We start from the raw sequence: 26,592 nt of genomic DNA, 5'->3' as shown, positions 1-26,592 counted from the left end.
ATGAGGCCGGCCATGCAGTTACCGGATATCTAAACAGGACTCGTGCAATCTGGTTCTTCTGTTGCTGATTCTGCTGTGACTCATCTGGGGTGAGGTTCATTGTCCCATTTGTTGCAGTTACTGATCCCAAGCAGATTAATCTGCTCTCACTGTCGTCACAGATTCCAGGATTAAACGACTGGAAAGAGAAATTAAACGATTGTACAAGGAAGAAAGATTGTTGATGAAGCAAGATTATTCCAAGAATTAGTAGCTTTAACATGCTTGGCAAGGATTGAAACTTCGACATTACTGACGAAGCCTGGCCTTTTTATTAATGCATAGATAATGGTATGTTACCTGGCTTTCTAATCCTACGGTGAATGTTTCTGAACTGGTAATAATACTGGTAGATGTTTACAAAGTTTTACTACTATTCAAATAGGCGAGTGTTAGTGAAGACAAATTTTGATACAACGTTTGTTTTAACTATAAATTCTTGGATTTGTTTTTCCTCTAAATAGCTAATGTAGGCCTGTAGAATATCAACTGAGTTACGAGAATAACTTGGAATTCCACTTCTTGTTTTTATTTTGACTTTGTATTAACATAAGACGAGCATAGATGGTCATATATACAGTATAGGAATCGGAAATTTCCAGCTTTGGTTTTTTGCTTTCTTGTTGGTTTCAACATCTTTAGGTGTGCTGTTTCACTCTCTCTAAAGCTTAAGATTTATTTAAGTTGTTCAAGGTGATAAAAAATTATGTTTCAATTTGACTTGCACAATCTAAATCTTTAGCACTTGAGCTTGAATCAAGCTTGGGTGAGCTAATTGTAGAGTTCAAGTCTAATACTTATGCTTACCAAGCGAGTTTAAAAAGTTGCCCTGCACGAGATTTTATTTGCTGGTTTTGATTAGGTGATGGACTAATTCCAAATGAATTTATTTGCTAATTTATGTTTTGTATCTTACTAAGTGGCTGAGTTGATAGCCAGCTACAAACAAGAATTCTAAGTCCTGCTTTCCTCGACAGCAAATAAGATGTCAAGGCTTCTACATCAAGGCCTGATTTTGGAAGGGCTAAATCGGACATTGTCTTCTATTAATTTGCTCTCATATGATTATTCTTATCCAAATTTTGTGTTAAGGCTTTGTGTCGTTATATAATGCTACCCTGTAAATATTAAGGTGTTTAACGACTTGACTTATTGACCCCCTAAAAATTAGGTTTTTTGAATGAGTGGACCTGTCTTCCGATCCAACTCCAAGATCACAGAGTTACTTAACAGTAATGAGTATGGTATTAATCGATCTATACATAATTCAATTGCGTCCCATGCACGACTTAAAAAGGGTTCCGTTACCATGCAAGAAAATTACGTTAATTTTCTCTATCAATTAAACCCACCATGCAGGTTCACAACTTGAACAATTATCCAAAGTAGAAAATTTAATCTCAAGCTGATCGGCAAAGTAATTTTGTGCTTAAAGCTGAAGATGCTTAGCTGTATACGTAGGATAAACTTAATTACTTGTAACCAATGTAATGCTAATGAACATTTTTTCATGCCTAAGGTAATTATCCAGATACTTGGATTTGGCTAAAAGTCTTATTGTCTTTTCTTTTCAAAAAAGCATCAATTTCTGGCTACGGTCCCGAGATGCAGATGGAATTCAAGTAGAAATTCAATAAGAAAAGATAGGGCTGGTTTAAGCACGCACCTCAATAAGCTAGCGCATGGTGCGATGCTGGGGTTGTGCTGCTGAATGAAGGAAGCTTTTTCTTAACTGTGGCTGAATTGGGGGTTCCGCAGGATTGATAATGGCATAACCAGAACAAGAATAGGGGAGAAGAAAAAATCAGAACACGCTATTAGCACAGAAATAATCTATACAAAAAAGAAATAGACCATATTTTTTCACCTTATATTTAGTATTTTTTTTTTTAGATGTAGCTCGAAGAAGAAAACCCTCTTTCGTAAGATGTCAGTTTGATTCATAACAGATTGATAAACTTGCAAGACATATTTTGTTTATTTGTGTTCCTATGGTACTAATTTAATTAATTGGAGATTGATTCATAAAAGATTGATAAACTTGCAAGAATCATGAATGATTAAAGAAGTACTAGATGAGATACTGCTAAGGGCAATTATACATAATAATGCATCTCCCTATTGTGTTTTATTACGATAATTTCATGCAGGGTATAATAAAAGTACAATAGGGTCAAGCATTATAGCATTAATCAAGCATCATTTCTAATCGCGGCGTTCAAATTTTCGCGCCCAGACATGTTTTCCATTGATCTTGAACTTGGCAATTGGTCCTTTGCCAAGAACACGATCAATGGTTTTAATGTTACGAACCACCAGACGAGCATACAAGGATTGATCTGGTGAATCAGGTGATGGCTCCATGCTGACGCTTTCCACACAGTTATCTCCATAGTAAGAAGCAAAGAGTTCTCTAACTTCAGTTTCTGTGACAGGATAGCCTCGCGAAAATGTTAAGAAAATAGTCCTATCGTCTTCCGGTGCCTCGATGTTCAAGCCCCAGCCCCATATGCCTTCGCAGGAGAAAACATAATCAGGGGCCCTAGGAATGATGGCTAGTGATCCAAAGGTGGGGTGAGGGAATCCAGGGATGATAAGAGGATAATTAAAGTTTGCTTGCGAAGGGTAGAATTGCGCTAAGATGTCTGCGAAAGCATTTGCACAAACATGGTTGAGAAAGGCCTTTATCCCACATATCATGGTGAACTTGTTTTCATAAAACAGTCTTAGGGAGAGCCTTTTTTCCACAATCACAGACGTGAGAGGAAGTTCTCTGCTGCGATTGCGAATCGGAGGGGGTGTCCCGAGTTCGAGACAGTTCAAGCATTGGACGGCTTCCTCGGCTACATCATTCAGAGTAGGATTGGATAATCTGGTAAGTTTCCTCGTAATGCAAGAGCCAAAGTTCATATCTTCAAGACACAGCCAAAAGGCCATGACCAAGAGAGATTGTGCTGGATCTCTAGTGAGGAACATCACCAGCCGGGTGAAAATTCTGCGGTCAATGGAGTAAAAGGTGTACACATCACTGAGAGTAGGTGCAGTCGTTGCCATTCTTCTTTTTTTTTTTTTTGTGCTGATAATAATGTCTCTGTGGTTGGGGCTCTGATCTATAGTACTGAGAAGCACACATTTTATAGGATGAGCAGAAGATGTCCTGAGTTAATTATTACATTCGGTTGTAATGAAGTCACTCCTATCTGTATTCAATTCACAATCTGCAGTGGTTTTTAAAGCAATCCCCAGAATGTGAATCCCCTATATATCTTCTGTTTTACAAACTCAAAACAATATCTTATGGACCAACTTTATTAAGTACTAATTTTCTTGATAACCTGCCATAATGAGAATAGACTTAAATCTTGCAGCATTTTGTCTTTCCACTAATTGGATAGCTTAGGTGGTGCTTTTTTCATGAAAAATGATAGAAACTCCCCCTTTTTCTTAGAAAACAAAAAAAAAATGGACAGTGCTAAAAATGAAGATTGTTAGTTATTAAGTCTATTAAGAATGTTGTCGGTGCTACATGCAGTGCAATTCCAAGCCATTGTAGCTAAAGATCACCAGGCTCCTTATCTCTTGCTCCTATTCAGCACTAACAAGTTGATTTCATGCTAAATTTTTTTGGATGCTTGCGTATATAATATGCGGTTTAATAACAATGTGATACCACTGAATTGATATGTACATACAACAGATATTATCGGTGATATCAGCAGGACAAATATGGATAGAAATTAATTGAATATCAATACGACACCAGAGCATTAATTAGAACATACAAGGAAATTTTGGCTTCAGGCAAATTATTTTGGAGTGATGTTATAAATATGCCGTTACTGTTAAATGTAAAAAAAATACATCATTGTTTTTAGGGATAAGGAGGTTTCTGACAATTTCACTGCCCTCTCTCGAAATTTTGAAAATATCACTTATCTCCCCTATAAGCCATTTGGGGCCAAATGCTTACCTCATGGATGGTTAAATGACTTTACTATCCTTACAACGTAAAAAACATTACGTATTTGTATGGAGAGAAACAATTGAGTCACTTGTACAAAATTAACCATAATTTGAAATATAAAAAATTTGAAAATCTTGAATACTTAATTTTATAATGATGATTGTTAACATTTTAAAATTCTTTTTCTGTATTTTAGTAGTTCTTGTACTTTCTTTCTCCTAAAAATAAGATTAAAATTCCTATTGAACTATTATTATTTCATAAATACTTCATAAAAATAACAAGATGAATATGAAAAATACACAAAAAAGAGGGTAAAGTATTAAAATCTGCTTGCAATTAGATTTTATTAAGTTATGTATAAAATTTAATTTCACATAATCTACTCTTTCCTTTCTATTCCAAAATATTTGGTGTTTCTTTTCTTTTTTTTTTATACGTAATCCAAACAAGATGGATAGAAAAAAAATTTCTACTTTGATTTATTTGCTTTTCCATTAAAATCATACCCTTTTGATTAATCCAAACATTGCTTTTTAATTACAAATGATCGAAATTTCTTGTTAATCATGTCAAATAATGGACCCGGTAAGTTAAAGAAATAATTAAAAAAGCATAACATATTTTAGCATATTTTATATTTTTTATCATTAGTCATCTATTGTGATTTTTTTTTTGAAGGGCCATACTTTGTTTTGTTCAATTCCTGTTCAAAATCTTTCAAATTTTGATACTAAGAGTTTAGGAATTTTATGTGTCTTGAATCCAAATTAACAAGTTTTTCTCTCCAATACTTTGATTTTGCGATTTTATGCAGTTCTATGAAAAATAGTCATTGTTACTAATTCTATTATACTCATGCTAGAGTTTAGTATTTATTTTCTATTTTTAAACTAATATTTCCTTTTGATTCTAAATCAACCAACTAGTAATAAGTTAAGGCGTACCTTTGGTACGAAATATTCTTCTCACTCTTGAAATCATTTTTTTATTGTTGATTTTTTTGACTTGGGCTAAATTGTTATAAGAACATTAGTTTTAAGGGAGCTTAGTGATATTTTTAAAACCTAAGGGAAGGACCATGAAAATATCAGAAATCTCAGGGGACTTTTTGAAATTATCCCTTGTTTTTAAGAGATACAATCGGTCCATTGGGCCCTCAATTAAGTGGTGTGATGCCTCTAGAGTACAATGAATCAGGGGCCTGTGATTTTTTCTCTAGGACTTGCCATGTAAAGACATGTAACTGATGGACTAAAATCAAGACCTTTCACATAGGGGGAAGACCTCACTAAGTAAAATATGCAAAATCGAAAAAAGTAATTGATAATAATTGATGTTAAAACAGGTTACTACTTTCCTTGTCAAGATTATTAGTTAGTTGAATGTGAAGTATTATTTTTTATGGTTTTTTAACAGGTGCTCAAATTTTTTTTATAGGTTTTTCTAACGACTATTTATTGGAATTCGTTAACACATTTAAATTTTACCTAACCTATCATATATGTACATATACTAATAATTATTACCCTCAATTTCATTTATATATTTTTCTTGTTTAATCTTATCCACCCTCCCTTGTATTTATTTACTTTTTCTATTTATTTTATATTCCAAAATTATGACACCTGAAATATATCTAAACGAGTGCCCATTGGGCACCCATTTTTATCAATGATGATTTGGAATGAACTTCCAAATATTTGCCCCTTTTTTTAGGCATAGGAAACAATCTATCTACATATTTACAAAAATTTCAATAGTTCAAGCTACATTATGATACTGGGTCTTGTGGAAGATGACTGCAATAGCCAACCTGAATCAGCACTTCCTAACATGATAAATATTTCGAACTAATCTCAATGTCAAAGTTGAGAAGGTCCTTATTAATCTCTAAGAGTAACCTGCTCAGGATTTTCAAACTCAAATATGCTTGTATTACTACTGGCTCTAGGAATAAGTGACAAGTGAAATGTTTTGCTTCTGTCCATATCATATTGTTCAAACACATTTTAACAAGATATTGCAGTAGAGAGAAAGAATGTCATCAATGGGACAAGAACCAAGAGGTTATTAATCAGCACACGGTTTTAAGTCAGAACTATCCACCATTACATTGATTAGAAGTTAGAACCAGAGTCATTAAACACGTCCCGGGAGGAATCCGGAGAAAGGGGTAGGTCAACGAGTTACTGGTTCAATTAGGGATGAGTGATCTAACAGGTGGATCACTAAATGCATTTAAATATTATGTTTCATAATTTTTGATATGGTTAAAACCATAATTAATTATGCCATAGTAAATGCTCAATTAGTCTAATTTATTATAGAATCATTAATTCTTATAAGAATTAACAAAACCTAAATTTAATTAGTAATCCACCCAAGTATAAAATTTTATCTAAGTATAATTATCTAGTTTATTTATGAATTTTAAGTACAAAAGGTTATTAGGAACAATATTTGCCTTTAAAATAAATTGTGTGACATGTTATTTTTTAAATCCACTTCATAATTTATAGAGTTTGGGAAATAATAAAATTTATTAAAAGATTCCAAATAAATTTTGTTTTGGAAAAATAAAATAAGAATAAAAGTCTAAAATATAATATAAGAAATACTAAACAACTAACAAATAGGTTGTTAGTCAAATGGTGATTGCACTTACTTGTACACATGAGGTCTTAAGTTTGAATCATCACTTCAGCATCTTTTCAAAATTTTTCGATAACATGTAAATTTGAGTTCCCGATTCACCGGATTGACCTTTTAATATCTTTTCAAAATTTTTCTCAAGTTTGAATCATCACTTCAGCATCTTTTCAAAATTTTTCGATAACATGTAAATTTGAGTTCCCGATTCACCGGATTGACCTTTTAATATCTTTTCAAAATTTTTCTCATAACATGTAAACCCGAGTTCCTGATTCACCAGATTGACTTGTTAAACTACCGGTCCGTTAACAGGTCAACGGTTTAATTGTATAAACGATCTAATTAACGATCTAGCTCGGCTCAATTGTTGGTTCGCCAGGTTGAGCGGTTCAACTCAGCTCAATTGTCGATTCACCGAGTTGACCGGTTGAACCGCCTGGCCATGCCGGGTTTAATAACAATGTTTAGAACATTTGGTGATTTTAGATTTTGATCTTTATTGGATAAAAATTGAGTGAAATTGCATCAAGAAATTGAAGTCTTCCATTCCCCATTTAGTGAAGTTGATTTCATGTATATACCAGGATTATTACTGAACCAGAGGCCTAATTTGTCACTAGGATCAACCGTCTAACATAATGTAGTTAGAGGACATATATTTTCCTCTCCCTAGTTGAGAGCAGACTTGATAGACGCCGCTCCTAACTTTGCAAAATTGTCTTTTTGCGGCTAATGCAAGTGCGGGCTTGAGGTTGTATAGGAATCAATGTCTAACATATGTCTCTCTGCTAATGCAAATTCGGTATTCCACATGGAAAAGAATTACATATAAATAAGTTCGACGAATGCAGAAGGCTGGGGATGTTGAAGAATCATTGAAGTTAATTAGAAAAGGTTTTGAAACCTATAAAAATCAGTTAAAGATCATACAGAATTTTCTTGAGTGACGATTTGCTATATTAAAATACAGAAAAATGATCAGAGTTTAGCATATCATTCGTCAAGAATAAAGAAGTGTTTAATCTTGGTCAGATATTCTCATTTCAGAACTCTCAACTCTGCCCAAGTAGTGCTTACAACTCTGCTTGAAAGTTGGACCTAACGTGCTCCTCGTGGACTTCACTTACACGACAACCTAAAAATCCTGAAAATGGTACATTAGAATTTCCCTATTTCCGTCTTTCTGAAGGCCATATCAGACTTCGGCGGTATTTCGTGTATATTTTCCCATTGAAGGAAGCCTGACGTGGTCTCAAACGAGGCATGGAAGCCCGTATCCATCCTATAACTAAGCCTAAAGGCCTGAATTCGTACAAGAAAGAGAGCGAGCTTATGGTCAGAAAGACTGGGACGCCTGAAGGTAGAATTAGTCTGTGGTTCAGTAAGAAGATTGGTTAAGGTTGGGGGGGGCAAAAGGAAGAAAATGCATCGCATGTTTCCATTATGTACTTGTTGATGGTCTCATTTCCCCAGAACTGAGGTAGAAATGCTGTCAGAAGATGGAACTATTCATTGCAAAAACTCTGCATTCGGTTTTTTGTCACCTAAGAACACTGAATCAGAGGCCTCCCATCTTTCTATCGGGCTATCCCAATAGAAACAATATGGCTGGGAATACTTTAACCTGTTCAGGTTTAAATTGCATCTCAATACTTGCCAAGCCGCAGAAAACTGGCCTCAGGAGTAAACTGACAGCTATGAGTGTGAAGCTTTTTGTCGACATGAGTGTTGAACATAAAATTTCGTTCTAACAAGGTTAGTTTCAAGATAATTTGTAGTACGAAACAAGGATGTCCTCTACAGGGCTGAAATGAATAGATTATTAATTAGCATACCAATTTCGTGGAGACTTTCCACCATGACTTGAAGATGATGAAAAGGTACCATCCCAAACCAAGTAATTGCATTATTATTCTTGAAGTACAAGATGCTTGGGAACCGAGTCCATTGTCAAGTTATTGTAGCTGATTTCAGGTTTTAACTAGTTTTTCACTTGGACCGATCATGTAATGCCATATTGTCAAAGGACACGCATCTGATGAACTATGATCTTCGACTGGGAGAATACTTCAAAATGGGATCGAGAAGAAATGCAAATAGATATTTTTGTCAGAAAGGTTACTTAATTCAATGTAGAAGTTTAATATGAAGTTAAATTCAGAAAACTATAAAGCAAACAGGTTGATGAAGAGGTTAGGAGCATGGTTCGAAGTCTCGGCCGAGACCGAGACGACTCGGCCGAGTCGTCACCGTCTCGACCCCTACCGATACGATACCGTAACGAAACGATACCGAGATACTTGACTCGCCGAGAAATCGGCCGAAACGTCACCGCGACGGATTGACTCGGCCGAGTCACTCCGAGTTATCCCGAGTCAAGACGAGAAATCGGCCGAGTTACACCGTGACGGATTGACTTGGCCATTTCTTTTGCTATTTTTTATTATTTTTGTTTAGCATACTTTTTTTATATTAGTAATAATTTTTAGAATATTAAATACTTTAAAATTTGCGTCTCACCGAAACCGCGACCGATATGCCGAAACCGATGTGGAACGTTCCGGGCCGCGACCGTGACCGCGACCACGACTTTGAACCATGGTTAGGAGAGGTGAGTTACTATTGTAAATCATCACTTTCAAGCACTAATAACATCCCAGAAATTGTCAAATCTCATTATTCTTGTTCATTTTTTATTTGATAAACTTGTAATCAAATGAGTTCCCGCATTCTCCGAATAAAAGTGAAGTGAGAACTTTGCAGCACTAGTGGTATTGCCAAAAGATAAAACAAACAATATATGGGAAAAAAAAAAAAAAAAGGAGAGCAAAACACTAATTTAGTCCCTTAACTATTTTGCTAAAGCCAAAATAGCCCTTGAACTTTATTTCGAGCCAGTTTAGTTCCTCAACTATTTTAATAAAGTTGAAATAGTCCATGGTTATTATTATGAGTCAATTTAGCTCCATGGTTATTTTACTTAAGCCGGAATAGTCTCTTAACTACACTTACATGGCCAGTTTGGTCCTCGTTTAGATAATTTGCCCAATTTATCAACTTTTTGCACCAGTGACCAAGGACAAAATAGAAAATCCAGTCATAATCCTTATTAAAACTATAGAAAAACAAATATTCTAAAAGAAATTAGCAACAAAACTGATTCATACGGAAAGCACAAAAAAAAATTAAGCTTTTTTTTTTTTTTACTTAAAAGAGTAATCATAATGTTAGCACATTTTGTCCAACCTTTTTGCATACTCCTATTGTGTAATTTTTCCTTTTCTCCGTTTCATGGATTGAATTGGATTTATGTGAATTTTTTTTCTTTGCATTAGTTCCATTTTTTTACTCCACAAAAAGTTCCATTTTATTTTTGCTGTTTATATGATTCAATTCCGTTATCAATCTCTCGACAAATGTTTGTTTTTCTCTTGTTTAATATGGGTAATTACTAGATTCCTATTCTACCCCTACGCGACGACGTAAAAAGTTGATAAATTAGGCAGATTAAATAAAATAGGACCAAACTGGCCATATAAATATAGTTGAGGGACTATTTTGGTTTGAGTAAAATAGTTGAGTAATTAAATTGGCTCATACTAAAGTTTAAGGGCTATTCGGATTTGTTAAACTAGTTGAGGGATTAAATTGACTCGAAATAAAGTTTAAGGACTATTTTAACTTTTATAAAATAGTTAGAGGACTAAATTGGTGTTTTGCTTAAGAAAAAAGAAAAGAAAAGAAATATTCCAGTCAATATGATAAACTAGAAGCTCTAAGACATCCGAGACAAGGATTCAGTACAATTGTGCGATCCCGTCCGGTCGTTGTACGTGTTTAAATAAATCATAAAGTTGTATTGAATATATATCAAATATTTTATTCATGTATATTGTAATAATATAATATAATTATACACCAAATAATACAAAATATTACAACCACCGGAAAACTATCAGACCCAAACCGCACTGGCTTCTCTCCCCAAGACATCGTCATGATGCTGCGTTAGGCAGGGAACAGGAGGTGAAGTTGAGGAGGACTCCCCGTAGGCATTTTTACAGATGGCATATGTCTTTGCTCCAGGAATAGCAGAGGTTATGTTTATTTGTTGCATTTTGATGTCAGTGCATCCTTTGCTCTCACTGCAGAACAATTGAATTGCTTTCTCGCCCGAAGAAGATCCGTTCACTCCCTGGTAGGTTACGTGGCTCACTTGCACAGCTGATGGTGAAGGCTACAGAGATTGAGAGAATGGAGGTCCATGTCAAAAATGATTACACAGGTTCCTCCTTCAAGAAGGATGAGATTAGAAAACTTGAAAGAAAATATATTTTTCACCTTATCTTCACATTTAAATTCACCCTTGCAATAAAACTGGTCGATTATTATAGGGTTCTCCACGTCTTGAAGTGTGATATCCTCAAAGCTTATATTTCTGGCGTATCCAGAACCCCCCTATGTAACATTAAAAAAGGCCCTTAACCAAAGTAGAAAGAGAGAGAATTCCATGAATGATGGGGGAAGGAGAGGAGGGGGGGGGGGGGGGGGGGGATGATGCTAAAGAGAAGCTGAAAGTAGTTCTCAGGTGACCCTGAGTGATCATTACCGGCCATGTCTTGATTCTTATACCATTCTGTGTTCCCTGGAAGTTGCATTTTGTTACATTTACTTGCTCCACCGTTGCATATGACCCATTTGCCCCCAAGCTCCCAACACTACAAAATTTGCCCCCCAAAAAGACACAGTTAGTTACCTTGTTGCTGAATCCATTAATAGTAGTTACTCGAAAAATTGGAGATATTAGATGATGATTTTCCACCTTATTCCGTGTCCAGGTCCGCATGAAACGTTCGTCATTTGTATGTCAGAACTGCCACCATTTATCGCAACACAGTCATCCCCTGTGCTTGTCATCAAGTAATATATTAGCGAGGAAAAGAAGGGATTCATGACTCATGAGATAAAAAGGAAACATGGAAAATAATATTTAAGCTACATTACCAGTTTGAATAATGGAGTCGGAAATTAAAACATGAGTGGATTCAGACACATCAATTCCATCAGTATTTGGACTGTTTTCAGGTGCAAGAATGTTGAGTCCAGATATAGATACGCCATTACACTTATTGATGCTTATATGGCTTTTGGGACTGTTGACATGATGAAGTCCCCTCAACTGAAGGCCGTCACATTTGTGGATGTGTAGAGCCTGCAAGACTCAAATAGCCTATCCTTAACAATTTATTCTCTGATCAATTCTACCTTAAATTTGACCCCATTTTTCTGTTTTGTAAAGGGTCCATCGGCAACATTCTTTTATTCAAGATACGAACATGAATTTTTCGAGTTCTCTAAGGTTATCTGAGACTAATACAATTTTCACGTGCGAAAGTAAGGATTGTCAATAATGGTCGTCATCTTATAAAATGGAATGCAATGATAATTTTTAATTCCAAGGCATCTCACTCTCACCTTTGGTCGATTGCATCCTTGGTCGTTCTCCTGAAAAAAGTGTGAGATCTTTTGTCAACATTGTTTAGAAAGAACTTAATACTAATGCTGATTCTTTCTCTTATGTTGGATATATATGGTGCATCAATGAAAAGGATTGGTGAAACATACATTCTTGAGGATGCCAAGGCTAACATTTTTCCACCAGGGTGAACCCCGCCCATCAATCACCCCTGAACCTTCCAGGACCAGACCAGGTATGTCTGAAAAGTGAAGCCAACTATCTGATACGCAGCCTTTCCACGCATCAGTTTCATTGGGCGCCACAATTTTTCCCAAAACCTGGCCAAAAGAAGCGTTAAAGGATTACTAATAAACATTACAACTTCACATAAATGCTTGAGGCATTAACTTTTCTCGTACCTGAAAATGTACATTGGAACAGTAGCAGGGGCCTTCAAAATTCACTGGGCTCAGTAGGAATGTCCTTCCTGCTGGAACTATGACGCTACTTGAACCTTCACCATTTGAACAAGCAGCTTCCCAAGCTTGTGAAAAAGCCTGACATAATGTTCAGATCAAACAATTTAAGCAAACATTTAGTTACAAAGACGAGTCTAGATTCATGCCACATGAACAAATGTCGATAAAATTTGGCATAGCTTTTAACAAACGTTGTATGAATCTAAATAGTAATGGTGTAAACTTTTGAGAACACCGAAGAAACAAAAAAGCGGAAGAGAAAAGAAGTCTTAATCACTACCTCAGTGTCATCATGTATTCCATCTCCAATGGCACCAAACCCGGTAACATTAAAAACAGCAGCCAGGCCACCATCTGGATACGATGCAGCTATACAAACTATCAAGGATATGATTTGTAGACCCTGCAAAAGTCCCAAGTAACAAATTTCTGTAAATATTCTAACAAAATGAGAAGATTAATGGATGTATTCCATGTCTTCTTACCATGCTGTGCATGCAGGTGGAAAGTAACAGACAAACTCTGTGGTATTACGGTCCATCTCCTAGCTTGTATTTATAGCAAGAAACTTGAGGAAAAACCTGATGGATTCATTTGCTTAGTAAGTATTCCTTAAATGATGAAATCTCTTCCATTATTTTGTAATATTTTAGCAGGCCATTCTTGCATAAAGAAAGAACACATATAGTAGCAAGAATTAAGAAATATGATATGCTAGTGCGATAGTTGAAGAAGTTTCAGTTTTCAGTCAGGTCTTTTCACCAGAATATAGCTCTCGCATATCAATCATTCCTTCATAGGAAGGCAATAATGGGTATATTCATGACTCATTAGCAGAAATTAACTTGAACAACGGTTTCTAATCGACAAAATAGTAAACAGGAGTTATCTTTCTTTTGTATTGCCCAAAAAAAAAGAGTTGCAAAAAGCTTAGCATATCCACAAAGTTATTGCTTGGTCATGTTTCTACGTGGGGAAGGGGGGAAGTGAGTAGGGATTAACGGAAACTGCTCTGAAAATAAGACAATTAGTATTTATGAAATAAACATTCTTTTGGTATGAAGAAATAAGAAAAGATAAATTAGAATCCAGCTCTTACAGATAACTTTATCCGCAAAAAATCTCTTTTTGATACTTTTTTTTTTAGAAAAAGTCATAGCATCTACAAATTAAAAAATTTACAAAATAGCTTTGGGTTATAATTAGTCTTTAATTAGATAAGAATCCAGGTCTTTTAGATACTTTATCCACAAAAAAATCTCTTTTGGACACTTAATCTAAAAGAGTCATAGCATCTACAAAATGAAAAATGTAGAAAATAGCATTGGTTATAATTAGTATTTAAATAAATAATTAAAATTCTTTATAAATGAATCAAATGTTTAGGATCCTCCAATTCCTCATGAATCAAATTAAAATTCTTTACAATTTTGAAATGCCCAATCAGAATATATCAACTGCTGATTCAATTCTCTAGCCCATGTTTTGACATCCACTGTATCTCTTAGTTAGGGGAAAACTACTAGTATTGGGTTGCTTACTATGTTTGCAATATTTTATGAGAAAAAGAAGAAAAAAAAAAAGGATATACGCACAATAATGTTTAGAGAGAGCAAATTTTGTACATCGAAATAGTGCACCCAAGTTTTGACATCGAATGTATCAAGAATTTCATTTGTATCGACCTATTGCATTTCCTCAAAAGGGGAAAAAAAAAAAAAAGATAGTGCAATTTATGTTATGAAATTTTCCTTGTTTATTAAATAAAAGTTGAGTCAACGGTGCCCATTTAAGAGGGGCTATATTAGTTTTTTTTTTTTTGTGTTGAAAAAAATAATTAATTTTGGGAACTTATCTAAATGTAGGAGTTCAATAATTATCATCATATTTGTTCTAATAAATTAGGTGTAATTTAAGTGTATTGGACACCCGTCAACAAAAATTGATTAAATAAATAGAGAGAACTTGGCCCATGGTGACGTCTTCTTAATAGAAAAAAAGTATCCCATGCATGGAAATCCCCGAATTCAGAAAGGCTCAAATAAAGGTGGATCATCCCCTTTAAAGCAAGCTTCAAAAGGTATATCAGCAATATCGCCAACCGTTGAAATATATATCAGCACAAGGCAATGTATGGAAAGGTAAATAAAAGAGTGTAGCGTTCCCTTTTTTCGAACTTCTATTCTTTCCTACAGAAGGAAATAATTCTTTTCCTTCCCCTTGAATGAATGCGTCAAACCAAAGTGATTAGTTCAACTTACATAACGTTAAGACTTGTTAGCAGTAATGCATTCTCCCAATTTGGCAACAAAAATAAAAACTATAAGTGGCAAAATGGATATATGGTTGATAAATGGTTTTAGTTCAATGGATAGTGGATCAAATTGATCCAATTCAATTAAAATCATTTAATAAATGGATCTAAATGGATGCCATGTAAATGGATAGTGTAAAACCGTGATCCATCCATTTATCCATTTACTCTCCCAAGTCCTAAATTTAAGATCCAAATGTTTTTTTCCAATAAAATACAGATCCTCAAAATTCTGTCGTTAAATCACCTAAAAACCTTTTGGTAATAACAAATGCTTGTACTACTACTCTATTTCAGTTCTTCATAAAGCAACTTTAAATTAGTTTAGTTCCAAGAAAATCTAACTACTGTGGTCAGTTTAACCTTTCATCATTACTTTAAGTATCATTTCGTAAAGTAATGAACAATTATGAACTCGACTACATTATTATAACTTTTGGGTGAATTGAATACAGCTTTATAGTGGAAAAAAGTTCACGTTTCCAATTTTTTGCACTCCTATTCAAGAGGGATGCCTTGAATAAAAGTCGAGTTCTAATAAGAGGTCTTATGTTATTTGACAAGTAAAATATTTTCATCACATGAGCATGTAGTACCTAAAAATGTATGAAACTCCTTTATTATACCATTGATATACAACCTACATTATATTTACTTAGTAAATTAGGTGTCTTTTTTTTGGAGGGTTGGATTGGGTGATAAAGGGAGAGAAATTGTAAGTATGAGCTTTTGGATTCAAAACCTTCCACTTATTAAAAAAAAAAAAAAGAAGAATGTGCCATTTACGTATCTTAACCAGTGTTGCGGGGACACTCATTAGAAAAATCCTTTTTATAAATAAAAGAATAAAAAAATAAAAAATTACTTTGACACTATATTATGCATTCTTGCTTTTTCTTTACTTAAGAATGTAAATGTTTGCAGTCATTACTACATGAGAGTTTAATTAAAAAAAAACAAGAGTAGAGACTAAAATATAATTTTGAAAAGGATGGAAGAAGTCTAGGAACTAGAAGCCACTAAAATGCAATTAATGTTATTAGCAACTTGGCATATGAGGAAGTTATGAAGGAAAGAATAGATGTTCCCACAAGGTTCTATCCCATTTTTTTATAAATATTTGCAATCACTATGTGTGTTTTCTATTTTTTAAATTAAGTGGATGTATATAAATAACATGGATAATCCATTTAAATCCACCAACATAATTAGATTTAGATGGTTATCCATTTAAAATCATTAAATTCATATGTATCATCCAGATCCATCCAAATCTATTTAAGGTTGGTTTATATGGATGGATTAGTGGATAAGAATCCATTTTGCCACTTCTACTAAAAACGTCAAAGACTTTTGGCCAGCTTGACAAGAAAACTCACTCAGTCCTAGTCTAAAGGCCGAAAGATGTGTCAGCTATGGCCATGCCAACAGTATAGGAATTTGTTGTGAATTATAACTCAAGGGCATTATAGAAATTTTGACAAAAAGTATAGCGTTTTGGGTTTAGAATGTTACTTAAATAGTGAAAATAGGGGAGTTATGCATAATTTTTAGAACTTGAAGAGAGCTTTCTGCAAATTATCAAAAATCTCAGGGGAGGCATGTGAAATTAACCCGAAGACTTTTGGCCAGAAAACTCACTCAGCCCTGGTCTAAAGGCCAAAAGATATGTCAGCTATGGCCATGCCAACAATGGCCTGCACTCAGTGTTACACGTGTCCACCCTGCATCGACTTGAGCTCCTCTATAAATGCCTCATTATCTTGTTTCTGTTAATCTCCATCATCAATTACTAATACGTGTTTGTATTAACTGCTGGTACCAGTTCCCTAATTACCTCAGCTTACATTATTAGTACAGTACTAAAAAAAAAGAAAAAAACCATATTAATTGCTGGAGCATGGATAATTCACAAAACGCGAGTTACCAAGCCGGCCAGGCCAAGGGCCAAGTGCAGGTGATTATCACGGCACCCGCTTAACTTCAATTCTCTTACCAGTGATATAATTGGTGATTACAAGGAATGGATCAGTCACTTTTGTGTATTATGTTGATTGATTTCAGGAAAAGGGAAGCCAAATGATGGATAAGGCAAGCAATGCGGCTCAATCTGCTAAGGAATCCATGCAGGAGGTTCTTCCTTACTTTTCTGATTATTATTTTTTTACCATACCAGTTTACCATTCTCACAACACATACATGCAATATATTTCTTGTTTTCCTTTTTTTTTTAAGAAAAAAAGACAAAACCAAAAAAAAAAAAAAAAAGGAAGCTTATTACTTGGGGTTATGATAAAATTGTCTGGGGTGTGTTGTATGCATGCAGGCAGGGCAGGAGGCGAAGGCCAAGGTACAAGGAGCAGCCGATGCTGTTAAAAATGCGACGGGGATGAACAAATGAAGAGGGTGCAGCAGCTTCTGCACCTCTGCCTTCATGCACGATTTTACCCCTTGAGCATGTCTCTGCCTGATTTCTAAAATGACAAAATAATATATTTCAGACTTTCCACTTTGTTTGTCAAGAGTATCGATTGTACTCATCCTACTTTGTCATCTATTACTAAAACCTATTTCACTGTCGAAAGATAGAAGATTATGCTCTTACTAAATAACCCTCAATGTGAAAATCATCACTCGGCGACAGACACCATTTGTACCAAAAAGTTGAAGGACTCCATGTTTTTGTTATCATAATCCCATGTTCTTGAATCAAATCCCTCCTTTTCGATAAGAAGAGTAGCATGGCTCAAGATCATTCCTGAAGCCCAGAAGTAGCATTGCACAAATCTGTTTCATCCGTGGGTAATATAATTGATACAAGATTAATGAAGTCAAAGGGTGGTCGCGCCTTCTTTCTAAGGAAAACTAGTGTGCTTCTCTAATTTTCAATGAAACATTGAAATAAATAACTAAATGATGCTATTTTCATTTTCTTTCCAACAAATTTAATTTAATTCAATAAACATTAAACTTTTCTTAGATGTTATACCATATGAACTACAATAAAATCAAACATTCATTTTGTAGTGTAAAATGTACACATTATATCCCTAGCACTTGCACATAAATTTAATTATTACGCGCTTATATACAACTTTTACCATAATTTTAAGTATCATGTAATGTTACACCATTATATGACGTCATCATTATTACAAATAGACACAAGCCGCAGATTTTTTTTTGAGAATTTTTTAATATTGAATAAATTAGTATACATATAATAGACATTTAATTATAGCCAAAGCTAAGAAGATATTGGAAGCTTATGCTGATATTATTGTACTCCTTGAATAAAGATTCTAGCCTCGCCACTGTTATGATACATTCCTCCGTTTTAGTACATTTATTGCACTTTACACAAATAGAAATCCCTCATCCACAATTTTGCAATATTTAATATCCCAATATCACTCACTACGTCTCAAAGCACTAAGTTATGTCGAGGGCCTCGAGGCAATTGGCTAACATTCTATTGTAACCATGGTTCGCCGTTGCAGATCGCTGTCGCGTCGCGGTTGTTCCACATCCATCGGGCATATCAGTTGAATATCGGGTGATATGCATATTATAACATATAAAAATTTTCAAAAATTTTAAAAGAATTATTAAAAAATAGAGAATTTCATAAAAAAAAATTGTACATAATTCATTAATTTTAATTTATTGCGATTACATAAAATACTTCATTTTAATATTTTAATTTTAATATGTACATTGCAATATCTAATACTTATGAAGTATATCATAAAATATTTTAATTTTAATTTATTTAGTGAAAAATGAAGAATATTTATTTAATGAAAATGGTTTTTTTTTTAATTATACTAAGACTTAAAAGGATTTCGGCCTTTTTATAAAATTATTTTATTTTGAAAAAGATAAGAAGTAGTTGCATAGTAGCCACGATTAAACCAACATAGCAGAGAATATGGCTGGTATTTCGGTAAATAGTGTGAAATCTTTGCCTTAATTGTCTAAAATTTAAACCCAGCTCATCGTCTTCTTAAGTGGACTTCGACTCTACCTGCTACAGTTCTACTGAAGCAAAACTTTGGCCAAAAACCTTGTGATTCTTTTGGTGAAAAAAAATTGATTTTATCTTCAAAATTCACGAAAAAAAAACTCACATCTTAACTGGAAAATGAAAAAAGCTTAAGAGAAAGCCCTAAACTTCAATATACTTAAAAATCAAAACATTCCATAAACTTCTATATTGCTTATCGGATCGTCACGAATCATCCCGTTTCGACTGATTTCTTATCTCACTTAACTAATATCGGCCGAGTCAACTGGAATCATCCTGAAGACAAGTCATTCATTGATTCGAATATCGATTTTGTACCAGCAAGCACTATTCCAGTTATATATCGTCCAAGTCATCTCAGAACCGGGCGGCAAACCATGATTGACCAAAAGCAGAAAATAAAAAATAGCATACCGTCCCTCTTTTTATACCCGTGGACAATTAACACTTTCTTCTTTTTTCTTTTTCCTTGTTTTAAAGGCGGTTAGGGACAGACAACACTCGTACGATTGTAACCACAAAGAGGGGTCCAATGGACAAGAATCGCATTGAAACAAATGACCACCAAGACAAGCCAGGATGTCAAAAGCGTTTTAATTGCTCCTCTTAAACGAAAATTTTTTAGACCACCAAAAACATTGCATAGATATCACTAATTTTGGTAGCCATGGTTACCCTTTCCAACAATCACAGCAACATTCCCCACTGAAAGCATTAACAGCAAAGAGCATCCTTCCCCTGGTCACAAACTACTCCTGAATTTGCAGTTACGGCGCACAGCAATCCAAATCATGAGATTAAAAAGCATTAAATGAGACATCGCTGTAGACTGCAAGCCCCGCTATAACCGAATCCAACATTCTTTCCATTCCATCCGAATCCCAATCCGAGCTTCAGAATTCATGCTAACCCACTTGAGCTCGACTCCCCCAAAATCATCGTTTGTAACAGGAACTGCAGGGCTTTATATGATTCACTCTCCGAAGCTCAAAATTAACCAAATAAAGCTAATATTACGCTGTCCGACTACTACGTAAAAAAAAAAAAACAAAAGTTTAAAGGATTATCTAGGGACAACTGGAGAATAATATCTAGCAAGTCGTATTGTAACACATTTTTAAATCCTCTCTAAGCTGCCAAACCATATAAGTCTAAATAAGATACAAGAATCTCAGTAGCAAGGTGTAAACAATAGAACAGTTCTCTAGCAATCAACTCAGTCGAATTCTCAAAGCGATGCGAACAAAAGTTCAGTAACTTGGACATCATTTCCAATTTTGCCACATAAGAACTCTGTCACGTCATCACGAGGGCACTGCATAGCAAGATTTTTTAGAACAAGTCAAGGACGGCACAGAAACAAGGCTATCCACTTATCCACAAAAATGGAAAGCTATAAGATTATTAAACCCTAGCACTAAGAAAATAAAAACCTACTAGAAGAACTGAAATAAGTAGGAAAAGGTAAGAGAACGCACTATATGTAGAAGTATCAATCTGCTCAGGAAGCTCCTTTATATCCACTTCAAACCTCTCCTGAACCTACAGACCATGATGAAACTTAAGGATCAGATTAAAACAAAAAAACAGAGATTAAAACAATGGGAAAAATGTGTACTTGTAAATTTAAACCTGATTGAGGACATCAGAATCAGATGCTGATGAAACAAACGTAATGGCAAGACCTTTTGTGCCAAATCTACCAGCTCTACCAACCTGCACATATTCAAAGTGGAAAGAACTTCAGTTCTAACCCTCCTGCTTTGAAATGAGCACTACTAATTGTGATAAAACTACACCCACCCTGTGCAAATAAGTGTCTGCAGAATCTGGCATGTCATAGTTAATGACAATGTTAACCCTCTCAATGTCAATTCCCCTACCAACCAAATCTGTCGCCACAAGAATCCTCTTATGCCCCTCCTTGAAACCCTTGTAGCGTGTCAACCTACAAGAGATACCAGTGTCATGAGTTCAATATACACCACAACCCTTTTTGGGTCAAAGAGGAGGCCAGTTCCATTTACTGGTTCTTAACAATGCCTAGCCCATTTTAGCAAGTATGCAATAAATGTTCTGCAAAACCTATATACAGAATAATTCACAAAGCAAATCAATCCAGCTTTTAATAGAAATATGCCTCCAGCTATTGTTCTCATATTTTTTTTTTAATCCAGAGCATCTGATCCAAAAGATTAAACCAATAGCATGTAAGTCAAGCTAGAAAAAAAATAGTAACACCAACCTTTCTTCCTGGGACATGCCCGAATGAATGCAGATAGATGGGAAATTACATTCCACAAGCAATTTGTTCAGCTCAGCAGCTCGGTTCACGCTTTTGACAAATATGACAACTTGGTTAAAGTCCAACGCATCAAGCAGGTCATTCAACTTCCGGTTTTTCTCGAGTTCACTCAACTTGATGTAATGCTGCCAATAGATATCATCGTGTCAAAGAAGAGTTTCATACCAAGAGACACACACTAATGACTAAGTTGATACACACACCTGTACAAGACCATGAAGGGTCAACTTGGCTTCGTCGTCCACATAGATTTCCATCGGCTGAAAGGAACAAATGTCACAGTAAAGCATATTAGGAGCCTTCTTGAAGGCTAATGGAATCCATTACGTAATGAATGATGGATGAGTATCCCCTGAATTGATGTTCTTGTCCGTCATCGCCTCCTTGGAGATACTTTTATCAATCATACCAACTAGAAGTCACTGTCCCTTGACACGTAACTATGCAACTACAAAACTCTCCAGAGAAGCAACATTCCCACCCAAACCTCCTCCCCTTCTCCTGTACTAGAATTAACGAAAAGCTACCCCAGCCCAAATTTAAAAAAATATAAAATTTAATGACACGAAGGAAAAGCATACAACCCAACTGGAAAAGGATGGCTCCTAACTTATACTCCTTTGGACCTCAAAGAACCTATGGCATTTGCAACCCACCCACTCATACCAAGGTAGTATCTGCAGTAGAGGATTGACAAACACAATACACATGGTAACGTATACAGTGCTTCAAATACTGCATTCTTGACTAGCTTGCAGAAAGCTCGAATAATGAAAAAGGAGACGTCAAAATTCAAGTAGAGCTGGCCACAGGACATTACATCTTGCATAAACTTCTTGCAAACTGGGCGGATCTCCTTGCTGAGTGTTGCTGAGAACATCATAACTTGCTTGTCATGAGGAGTCATCTTGAAAATTTCCTGCACATCTCTCCTCATGTCTGAAAAACAAAAATACATTTGTATAGTAAGAAAAATGACTACGAAACAAGTTATCATACACGAGTCTGAAGTTTAGCTAGAATGAAAAATCCAAAACTTACCCAGAGACTCAAGCATCTTATCACATTCATCCAATATGAAATGCCGGACATTCTTCAAAGAGAGATCCCTATCTCTTGCCAACGCCAGAATCCTTCCAGGTGTTCCAACCACAATATGAGGACATTCATTCTTTAGAAGATCCTTGTGGATTTTGATATTGACTCCACCATAGAAAACGGCAACCTTTATATCAGGGAGATAAGTGCTGAACCGCTCAAACTCGTGGCAGATCTGCCAGCATTTGAAATATCAGATGGGTAAATGGATATACTATTCCACATTAAATAGGTAAAAAGCGTAGCAATTGTAACAATTATGACATTCAGGAAAATTCTTCCTTAAATAACAAACCTGATAGGCCAACTCTCTGGTATGGCATAATACAAGCGCAGCAACTTGACCTGCAACAGGCTCAATTTGTTGCAATGTTGAGAGAACAAAGACAGCAGTTTTTCCCATGCCAGACTTTGCTTGGCAAATAACATCCATGCCCAAGGTAGCTTGTGGAATACACTCATGTTGAACTGATGAAGAACCAAAGAAATTGGAGCCAAGGAAGCCTCAGTTTCAATTTAAAAAGTTTACCATTCTACTTCTCCAAAACAGGAGTGGTACTAGTGATTTACCTGAGAAAAACCAAGTCAATAGTCTGTTAGACACAGTTTAAAAGTGGATGGATGAAGCCAAATCAGATAAGCCATTATTGAAAAGCAAAAACCGGATACACGTAAGATAACCTCAGATAGACACACAAAGGGAGTTTTATCACTTGTAGGAACTAGCTAAACTCAAAAATGGCAACAAAGATTTTTCTGACTAGCCAGAAAAAGGTAAACCATCAAGCCTTGAATCAAGGGGCCAGGAAATAGACACTACTCATCATAATAAACGTGTTTTAAATCAACAGGCCATAGTTATATGCTCTTGCTTGTAGACCTTTGCAGGTGCTTCCACTGCCAGGAGGACAAGAAAAACCACATGTAAACCAAGGACACACAAGCATAGATATTCCACTCACTCGAGAGGATGTGAAAAAACCCAAATTCCAAAGACATGGGCTTTTGACTTCAGACCATCAATCAACAAATATCTATAAAGAAAATCTTCCGCAGCTACCACAAGAAGATGCATTTTGCAACCATAAAAGCCCCATTAGCTAAGCAAGCTTGTGAATACTAAGTAGCAGCAACTTCTTCCATGTCTGCTTGTTACTTAATTCTGCACAGCTCCCAGCGCAGAAAGGAAAGGCCAGCACATAAAAAATAATTTCAATTTTCCCTCATCATCCTTCATGTTTCCAAAAAACATCTTCACAAAGTTAAATTACTTGGCGCATCTCATAGGACATAGTTAAGCACTGATTTGAACTGTCAGACCTCAATTAGATAATACGAACACTGGGCTGTAACTTCATACTTGTTCACGGCCAGACAAGAAGAACCAAGGTTCACCGCCATGAAAGGTATCAAACCTTAAAATGGCCTCCTTATTGTCTGTTTACGTACAATCCTAAGAATATGACATCTCTTTATTTATTTAAGAGGGAGACAGACTTGACACTAGCAGGAGCACAAAAGTCAACCATGGAGACAACGAATCTCTGCATTATGAGGATGTAGAAGATCCCAAACACCCAAAGAGATGGTTGTAACTTGCCTTCGGAAGGATGCTCAAACCCAGAATCCACAATAGCACGCAGAAGCTCTGGTTTCAGTAGGAAGTCTCGGAATCCGGAGCTGTGGATACCTACGTAGCCTCTGCAGTAAGAAATTTTAACAACTTGGTAAGACACAAATTTTTACATGTGCAAAACATGCAAAAGCTTGGAGAGAGCTACATAAACATGTTATTCCAATATAAATGCCAGGCATGGTCTACAAATCCAACACTTGTTGCAAATGACTGCAAACATACCATCACCAATCTTAGATTATGATCATAAACACACAAACTTCATAATTACAACAGAAACAGCAGAACACGCAGCAAACAAAATGGGTTCTATCTAACTAATATGTGATAAAGATCAAGCTTTATCCAGAATACAGGCCAAAGATAAACATTCCATTTCATGGTCCAAGCAAATTAGATACTTCACAATATGTCAAAAACATATCACTCAAACTTCAGCTGCTTCCAATAAAGGCCATCTCAAAGACAAGGACCACAAAATCTGAAGCTTAATAGCACTTCATTTTGTAATCCTAGAAAAATTCAATACTTCACAAAATGTCAAAACAAGTAACTTCAACTATACTGATTGTTGAATCAACCAAATGAAAGCAGCAACAACCAAAAGATCCATCTTTTATTGAATTCAGTACCCTCCACCAAGTAAGCTCAATTGCACAAGGGGAGGAAAAGATGAACAGGATAAGTCAATAAAATTACCATTCTTCTGTGTCTCCCTACATTTACCCGTGAAGTAAAAACAAAGACATCCTTCGACAACAGGACGAAAAACATTTTACTAGATCAGGGCAGGTACAAAGTCAACAAAAAACCTAAAGCTATAGGTTATTTGTCAGCCAAACGTGTGACTGACCAAAAACTACAAATCATGAAACTTGTGAACAGAAGAGCTACTGCTCTCCTTTGTTTTTGGTGGTGGTTTTTTTTTTGTTTTTTGTTGTTGTTTGGGGGGGGGGGGGGGATAGTCAGCAAGGATCCATAACTCTTGCCAAGTCAAGCCTAACAAAACCTTGAACTAACCTAGAAAAACAAACACAAATCCACAAGAATATTTATCGATTTGTGACCAAAACACAATACCCAAACACAAGCAACGAAAAAACGGAAAACTCAAAACTGAGATTGGCAAATCGAGACATCTACGGCTACAAAACTCAAATTAAATTTTGTAGCGGATAAAACTACACAAATCTAGTTCTAGCAGGTTGAGATTTGAGGTAAAGGAACTGACTTTTTAACGGACTCGCCGTTGACTTTGGCGGAGACGGAGTCAGGGGCTTTTTCATCATCTTCCTCATAGTCGAGAAGCTCCTCCTCGTAAGCATCGTTCTCCTTTGTCTCTCCCATTATTCTGAGGCTGCTCTTTTTTAGCTGCAGACACAAAAAAATCCGGAAAAAGGAACTCAGATCGCATCTCAAAAATTCGATTTTAAAATCATAATCGAGCACTTTTATGAGATTAATTCGCAAGCTTCCGGAGATATCCTAGAAATTCTAGGCTTTTTGAAGGAGGTGAAGATTTGTTGTTTACCTCGGTTGAATCTGTGGAGAGTTGAGCTTGATTTTGGGGAAATTAGGGTTAGGGTTTAGGAGCGTCTGCAGAGAAAACTGTTAGGGGGAAAAATGAAAAAAAAATATACAAAAAGGGAAAAGATAAAGAGGCTGTGAGAGAGAGAGAGTGATAGGGTTTTCCAACGGAGGCGTGAAGGTGTTTAAATAGGAGATTGGTGAGTTTGGAAACTCGTAGTTCTGGACGATTTTATCCTCCGTAGTTCTTAACAATTACGACACTGTCGCTTTGTTGTGGTAGCCTGGTGGGGATGCTACAAGATATTTACCTAGGGATGGCAACGGGGCGGGGTTGCCTACCCCTCCCCTAGCCCCACCCGGCTGCCTACAAACTCCCCCCCGCCCCCGCTCGGCCCCGCTTCTCTTGCAGGGTACCTGCGGGGTTAATAAAATTTTTTTCGTTGGGTTAATAAAATTTTATTATAGTTAAATTTTAATAAATAATCAAGTACTAAAATATCAACACATCATCAAGTTATTATTCATTTTAATTTTACAATTGAAACTCATAAAAACAATAAGTTATTTGAATACAATCAAACATGATGAAATAAATACAACTAAAATAGTTAAGTTTTCACTTTTGGTACAAATACAATCACTAATTCATTATTGTGTTTGTGTTTTTTATTTTGAGAAAAAAGTGTTATTCTATTAAGTGTAATTAGAAATTTAGTATAAATGTATTAGTAAATTTAGTATAACTAATTAATAAATTCTATTAGTAGACATGTCTAATTATTCGTATAATTGATAATATCAATTATATTACATACACTAATATACATTATATAATATATCTAACTAATAATATCATTATCATAAGTTTATAACTAATTAAATTACATATTATATATAATTATATATATATATAATTTTTTTTTTGCTGGTGGCGGGGCAGGGGATGGGACAGGAGTATACTCCCCCGCCCCCCGCCCCGTTTCTAAACGGGGGGAAAAATTTTCCCCCGCCCCAACCCCGGCCCCAAGAGCCCCCCACGGGCACCCACTCCCATTGCCATGCATATATTTACCTGAATTTCGTGGGA

At 35.5% G+C, this 26,592-nt stretch overlaps 4 protein-coding genes across 4 annotated transcripts; 1 reads left to right on the top strand and 3 right to left on the bottom strand.

Moving 5' to 3' along the window:
* Window positions 1-2,244: 2,244 nt before the first annotated feature.
* On the bottom strand, window positions 2,245-3,093 carry LOC113703756 (uncharacterized). The gene has a single exon (XM_027225232.1). The coding sequence runs from the start codon at window positions 3,091-3,093 to the stop codon at window positions 2,245-2,247; it is 849 nt and encodes a 282-aa protein (XP_027081033.1).
* Window positions 3,094-10,613: 7,520 nt separating this feature from the next.
* Window positions 10,614-13,092, bottom strand: LOC113703755 (probable polygalacturonase At3g15720). Its single transcript, XM_027225231.2, has 9 exons — window positions 13,081-13,092; window positions 12,876-12,998; window positions 12,536-12,673; window positions 12,284-12,454; window positions 11,663-11,870; window positions 11,481-11,562; window positions 11,268-11,376; window positions 11,000-11,116; window positions 10,614-10,895 (listed from the first exon to the last, which is right to left on the bottom strand). Exons 1-9 carry the CDS (start codon window positions 13,090-13,092, stop codon window positions 10,614-10,616), a joined length of 1,242 nt encoding a protein of 413 aa, XP_027081032.2.
* A 3,657-nt stretch (window positions 13,093-16,749) lies between these two features.
* On the top strand, window positions 16,750-17,603 carry LOC113703389 (uncharacterized). Its single transcript, XM_027224735.2, has 3 exons — window positions 16,750-16,866; window positions 16,974-17,042; window positions 17,236-17,603. Exons 1-3 carry the CDS (start codon window positions 16,810-16,812, stop codon window positions 17,308-17,310), a joined length of 201 nt encoding a protein of 66 aa, XP_027080536.2. The 5' UTR covers window positions 16,750-16,809; the 3' UTR covers window positions 17,311-17,603.
* Window positions 17,604-19,999: 2,396 nt separating this feature from the next.
* Window positions 20,000-25,658, bottom strand: LOC113703580 (DEAD-box ATP-dependent RNA helicase 15). Its single transcript, XM_072060865.1, has 12 exons — window positions 25,507-25,658; window positions 25,207-25,346; window positions 23,940-24,040; window positions 22,635-22,807; window positions 22,283-22,514; window positions 22,062-22,180; window positions 21,445-21,501; window positions 21,182-21,366; window positions 20,740-20,884; window positions 20,569-20,652; window positions 20,415-20,478; window positions 20,000-20,251 (listed from the first exon to the last, which is right to left on the bottom strand). The coding sequence occupies exons 2-12, from the start codon at window positions 25,320-25,322 to the stop codon at window positions 20,241-20,243; spliced, it is 1,287 nt and encodes a 428-aa protein (XP_071916966.1). The 5' UTR covers window positions 25,323-25,346; window positions 25,507-25,658; the 3' UTR covers window positions 20,000-20,240.
* Between the last annotated feature and the right edge of the window lie 934 nt (window positions 25,659-26,592).

The sequence above is a fragment of the Coffea arabica genome, chromosome 8e (genome assembly GCF_036785885.1).
Source record: "Coffea arabica cultivar ET-39 chromosome 8e, Coffea Arabica ET-39 HiFi, whole genome shotgun sequence".
Taxonomy (NCBI): Eukaryota; Viridiplantae; Streptophyta; class Magnoliopsida; order Gentianales; family Rubiaceae; genus Coffea; species Coffea arabica.
This window is presented reverse-complemented; position numbering and strand designations above follow the sequence as displayed.

What these genes read in the sequence shown, in the direction of transcription:
- LOC113703580 (XM_072060865.1), bottom strand. Translation starts at nt 25,322, where the DNA reads ATGGGAGAGACAAAGGAGAACGATGCTTACGAGGAGGAGCTTCTCGAC. An exon ending in GCAAGAAGTTTATGCAAGAT is followed by an intron (nt 21,502 to 22,061) that starts GTAATGTCCTGT and finishes TGTTCCTTTCAG; the next exon opens with CCGATGGAAATCTATGTGGA. An exon ending in CAGACACTTATTTGCACAGG is followed by an intron (nt 20,653 to 20,739) that starts GTGGGTGTAGTT and finishes GAATATGTGCAG; the next exon opens with GTTGGTAGAGCTGGTAGATT.
- LOC113703755 (XM_027225231.2), bottom strand. An exon ending in GAATACATGATGACACTGAG is followed by an intron (nt 12,674 to 12,875) that starts GTAGTGATTAAG and finishes ACATTATGTCAG; the next exon opens with GCTTTTTCACAAGCTTGGGA. An exon ending in AATTTAAATGTGAAGATAAG is followed by an intron (nt 10,896 to 10,999) that starts GTGAAAAATATA and finishes CAATCTCTGTAG; the next exon opens with CCTTCACCATCAGCTGTGCA.
- LOC113703756 (XM_027225232.1), bottom strand. Translation starts at nt 3,093, where the DNA reads ATGGCAACGACTGCACCTACTCTCAGTGATGTGTACACCTTTTACTCC.
- LOC113703389 (XM_027224735.2), top strand. Translation starts at nt 16,810, where the DNA reads ATGGATAATTCACAAAACGCGAGTTACCAAGCCGGCCAGGCCAAGGGC. An exon ending in AGGCCAAGGGCCAAGTGCAG is followed by an intron (nt 16,867 to 16,973) that starts GTGATTATCACG and finishes GATTGATTTCAG; the next exon opens with GAAAAGGGAAGCCAAATGAT. An exon ending in CTAAGGAATCCATGCAGGAG is followed by an intron (nt 17,043 to 17,235) that starts GTTCTTCCTTAC and finishes GTATGCATGCAG; the next exon opens with GCAGGGCAGGAGGCGAAGGC.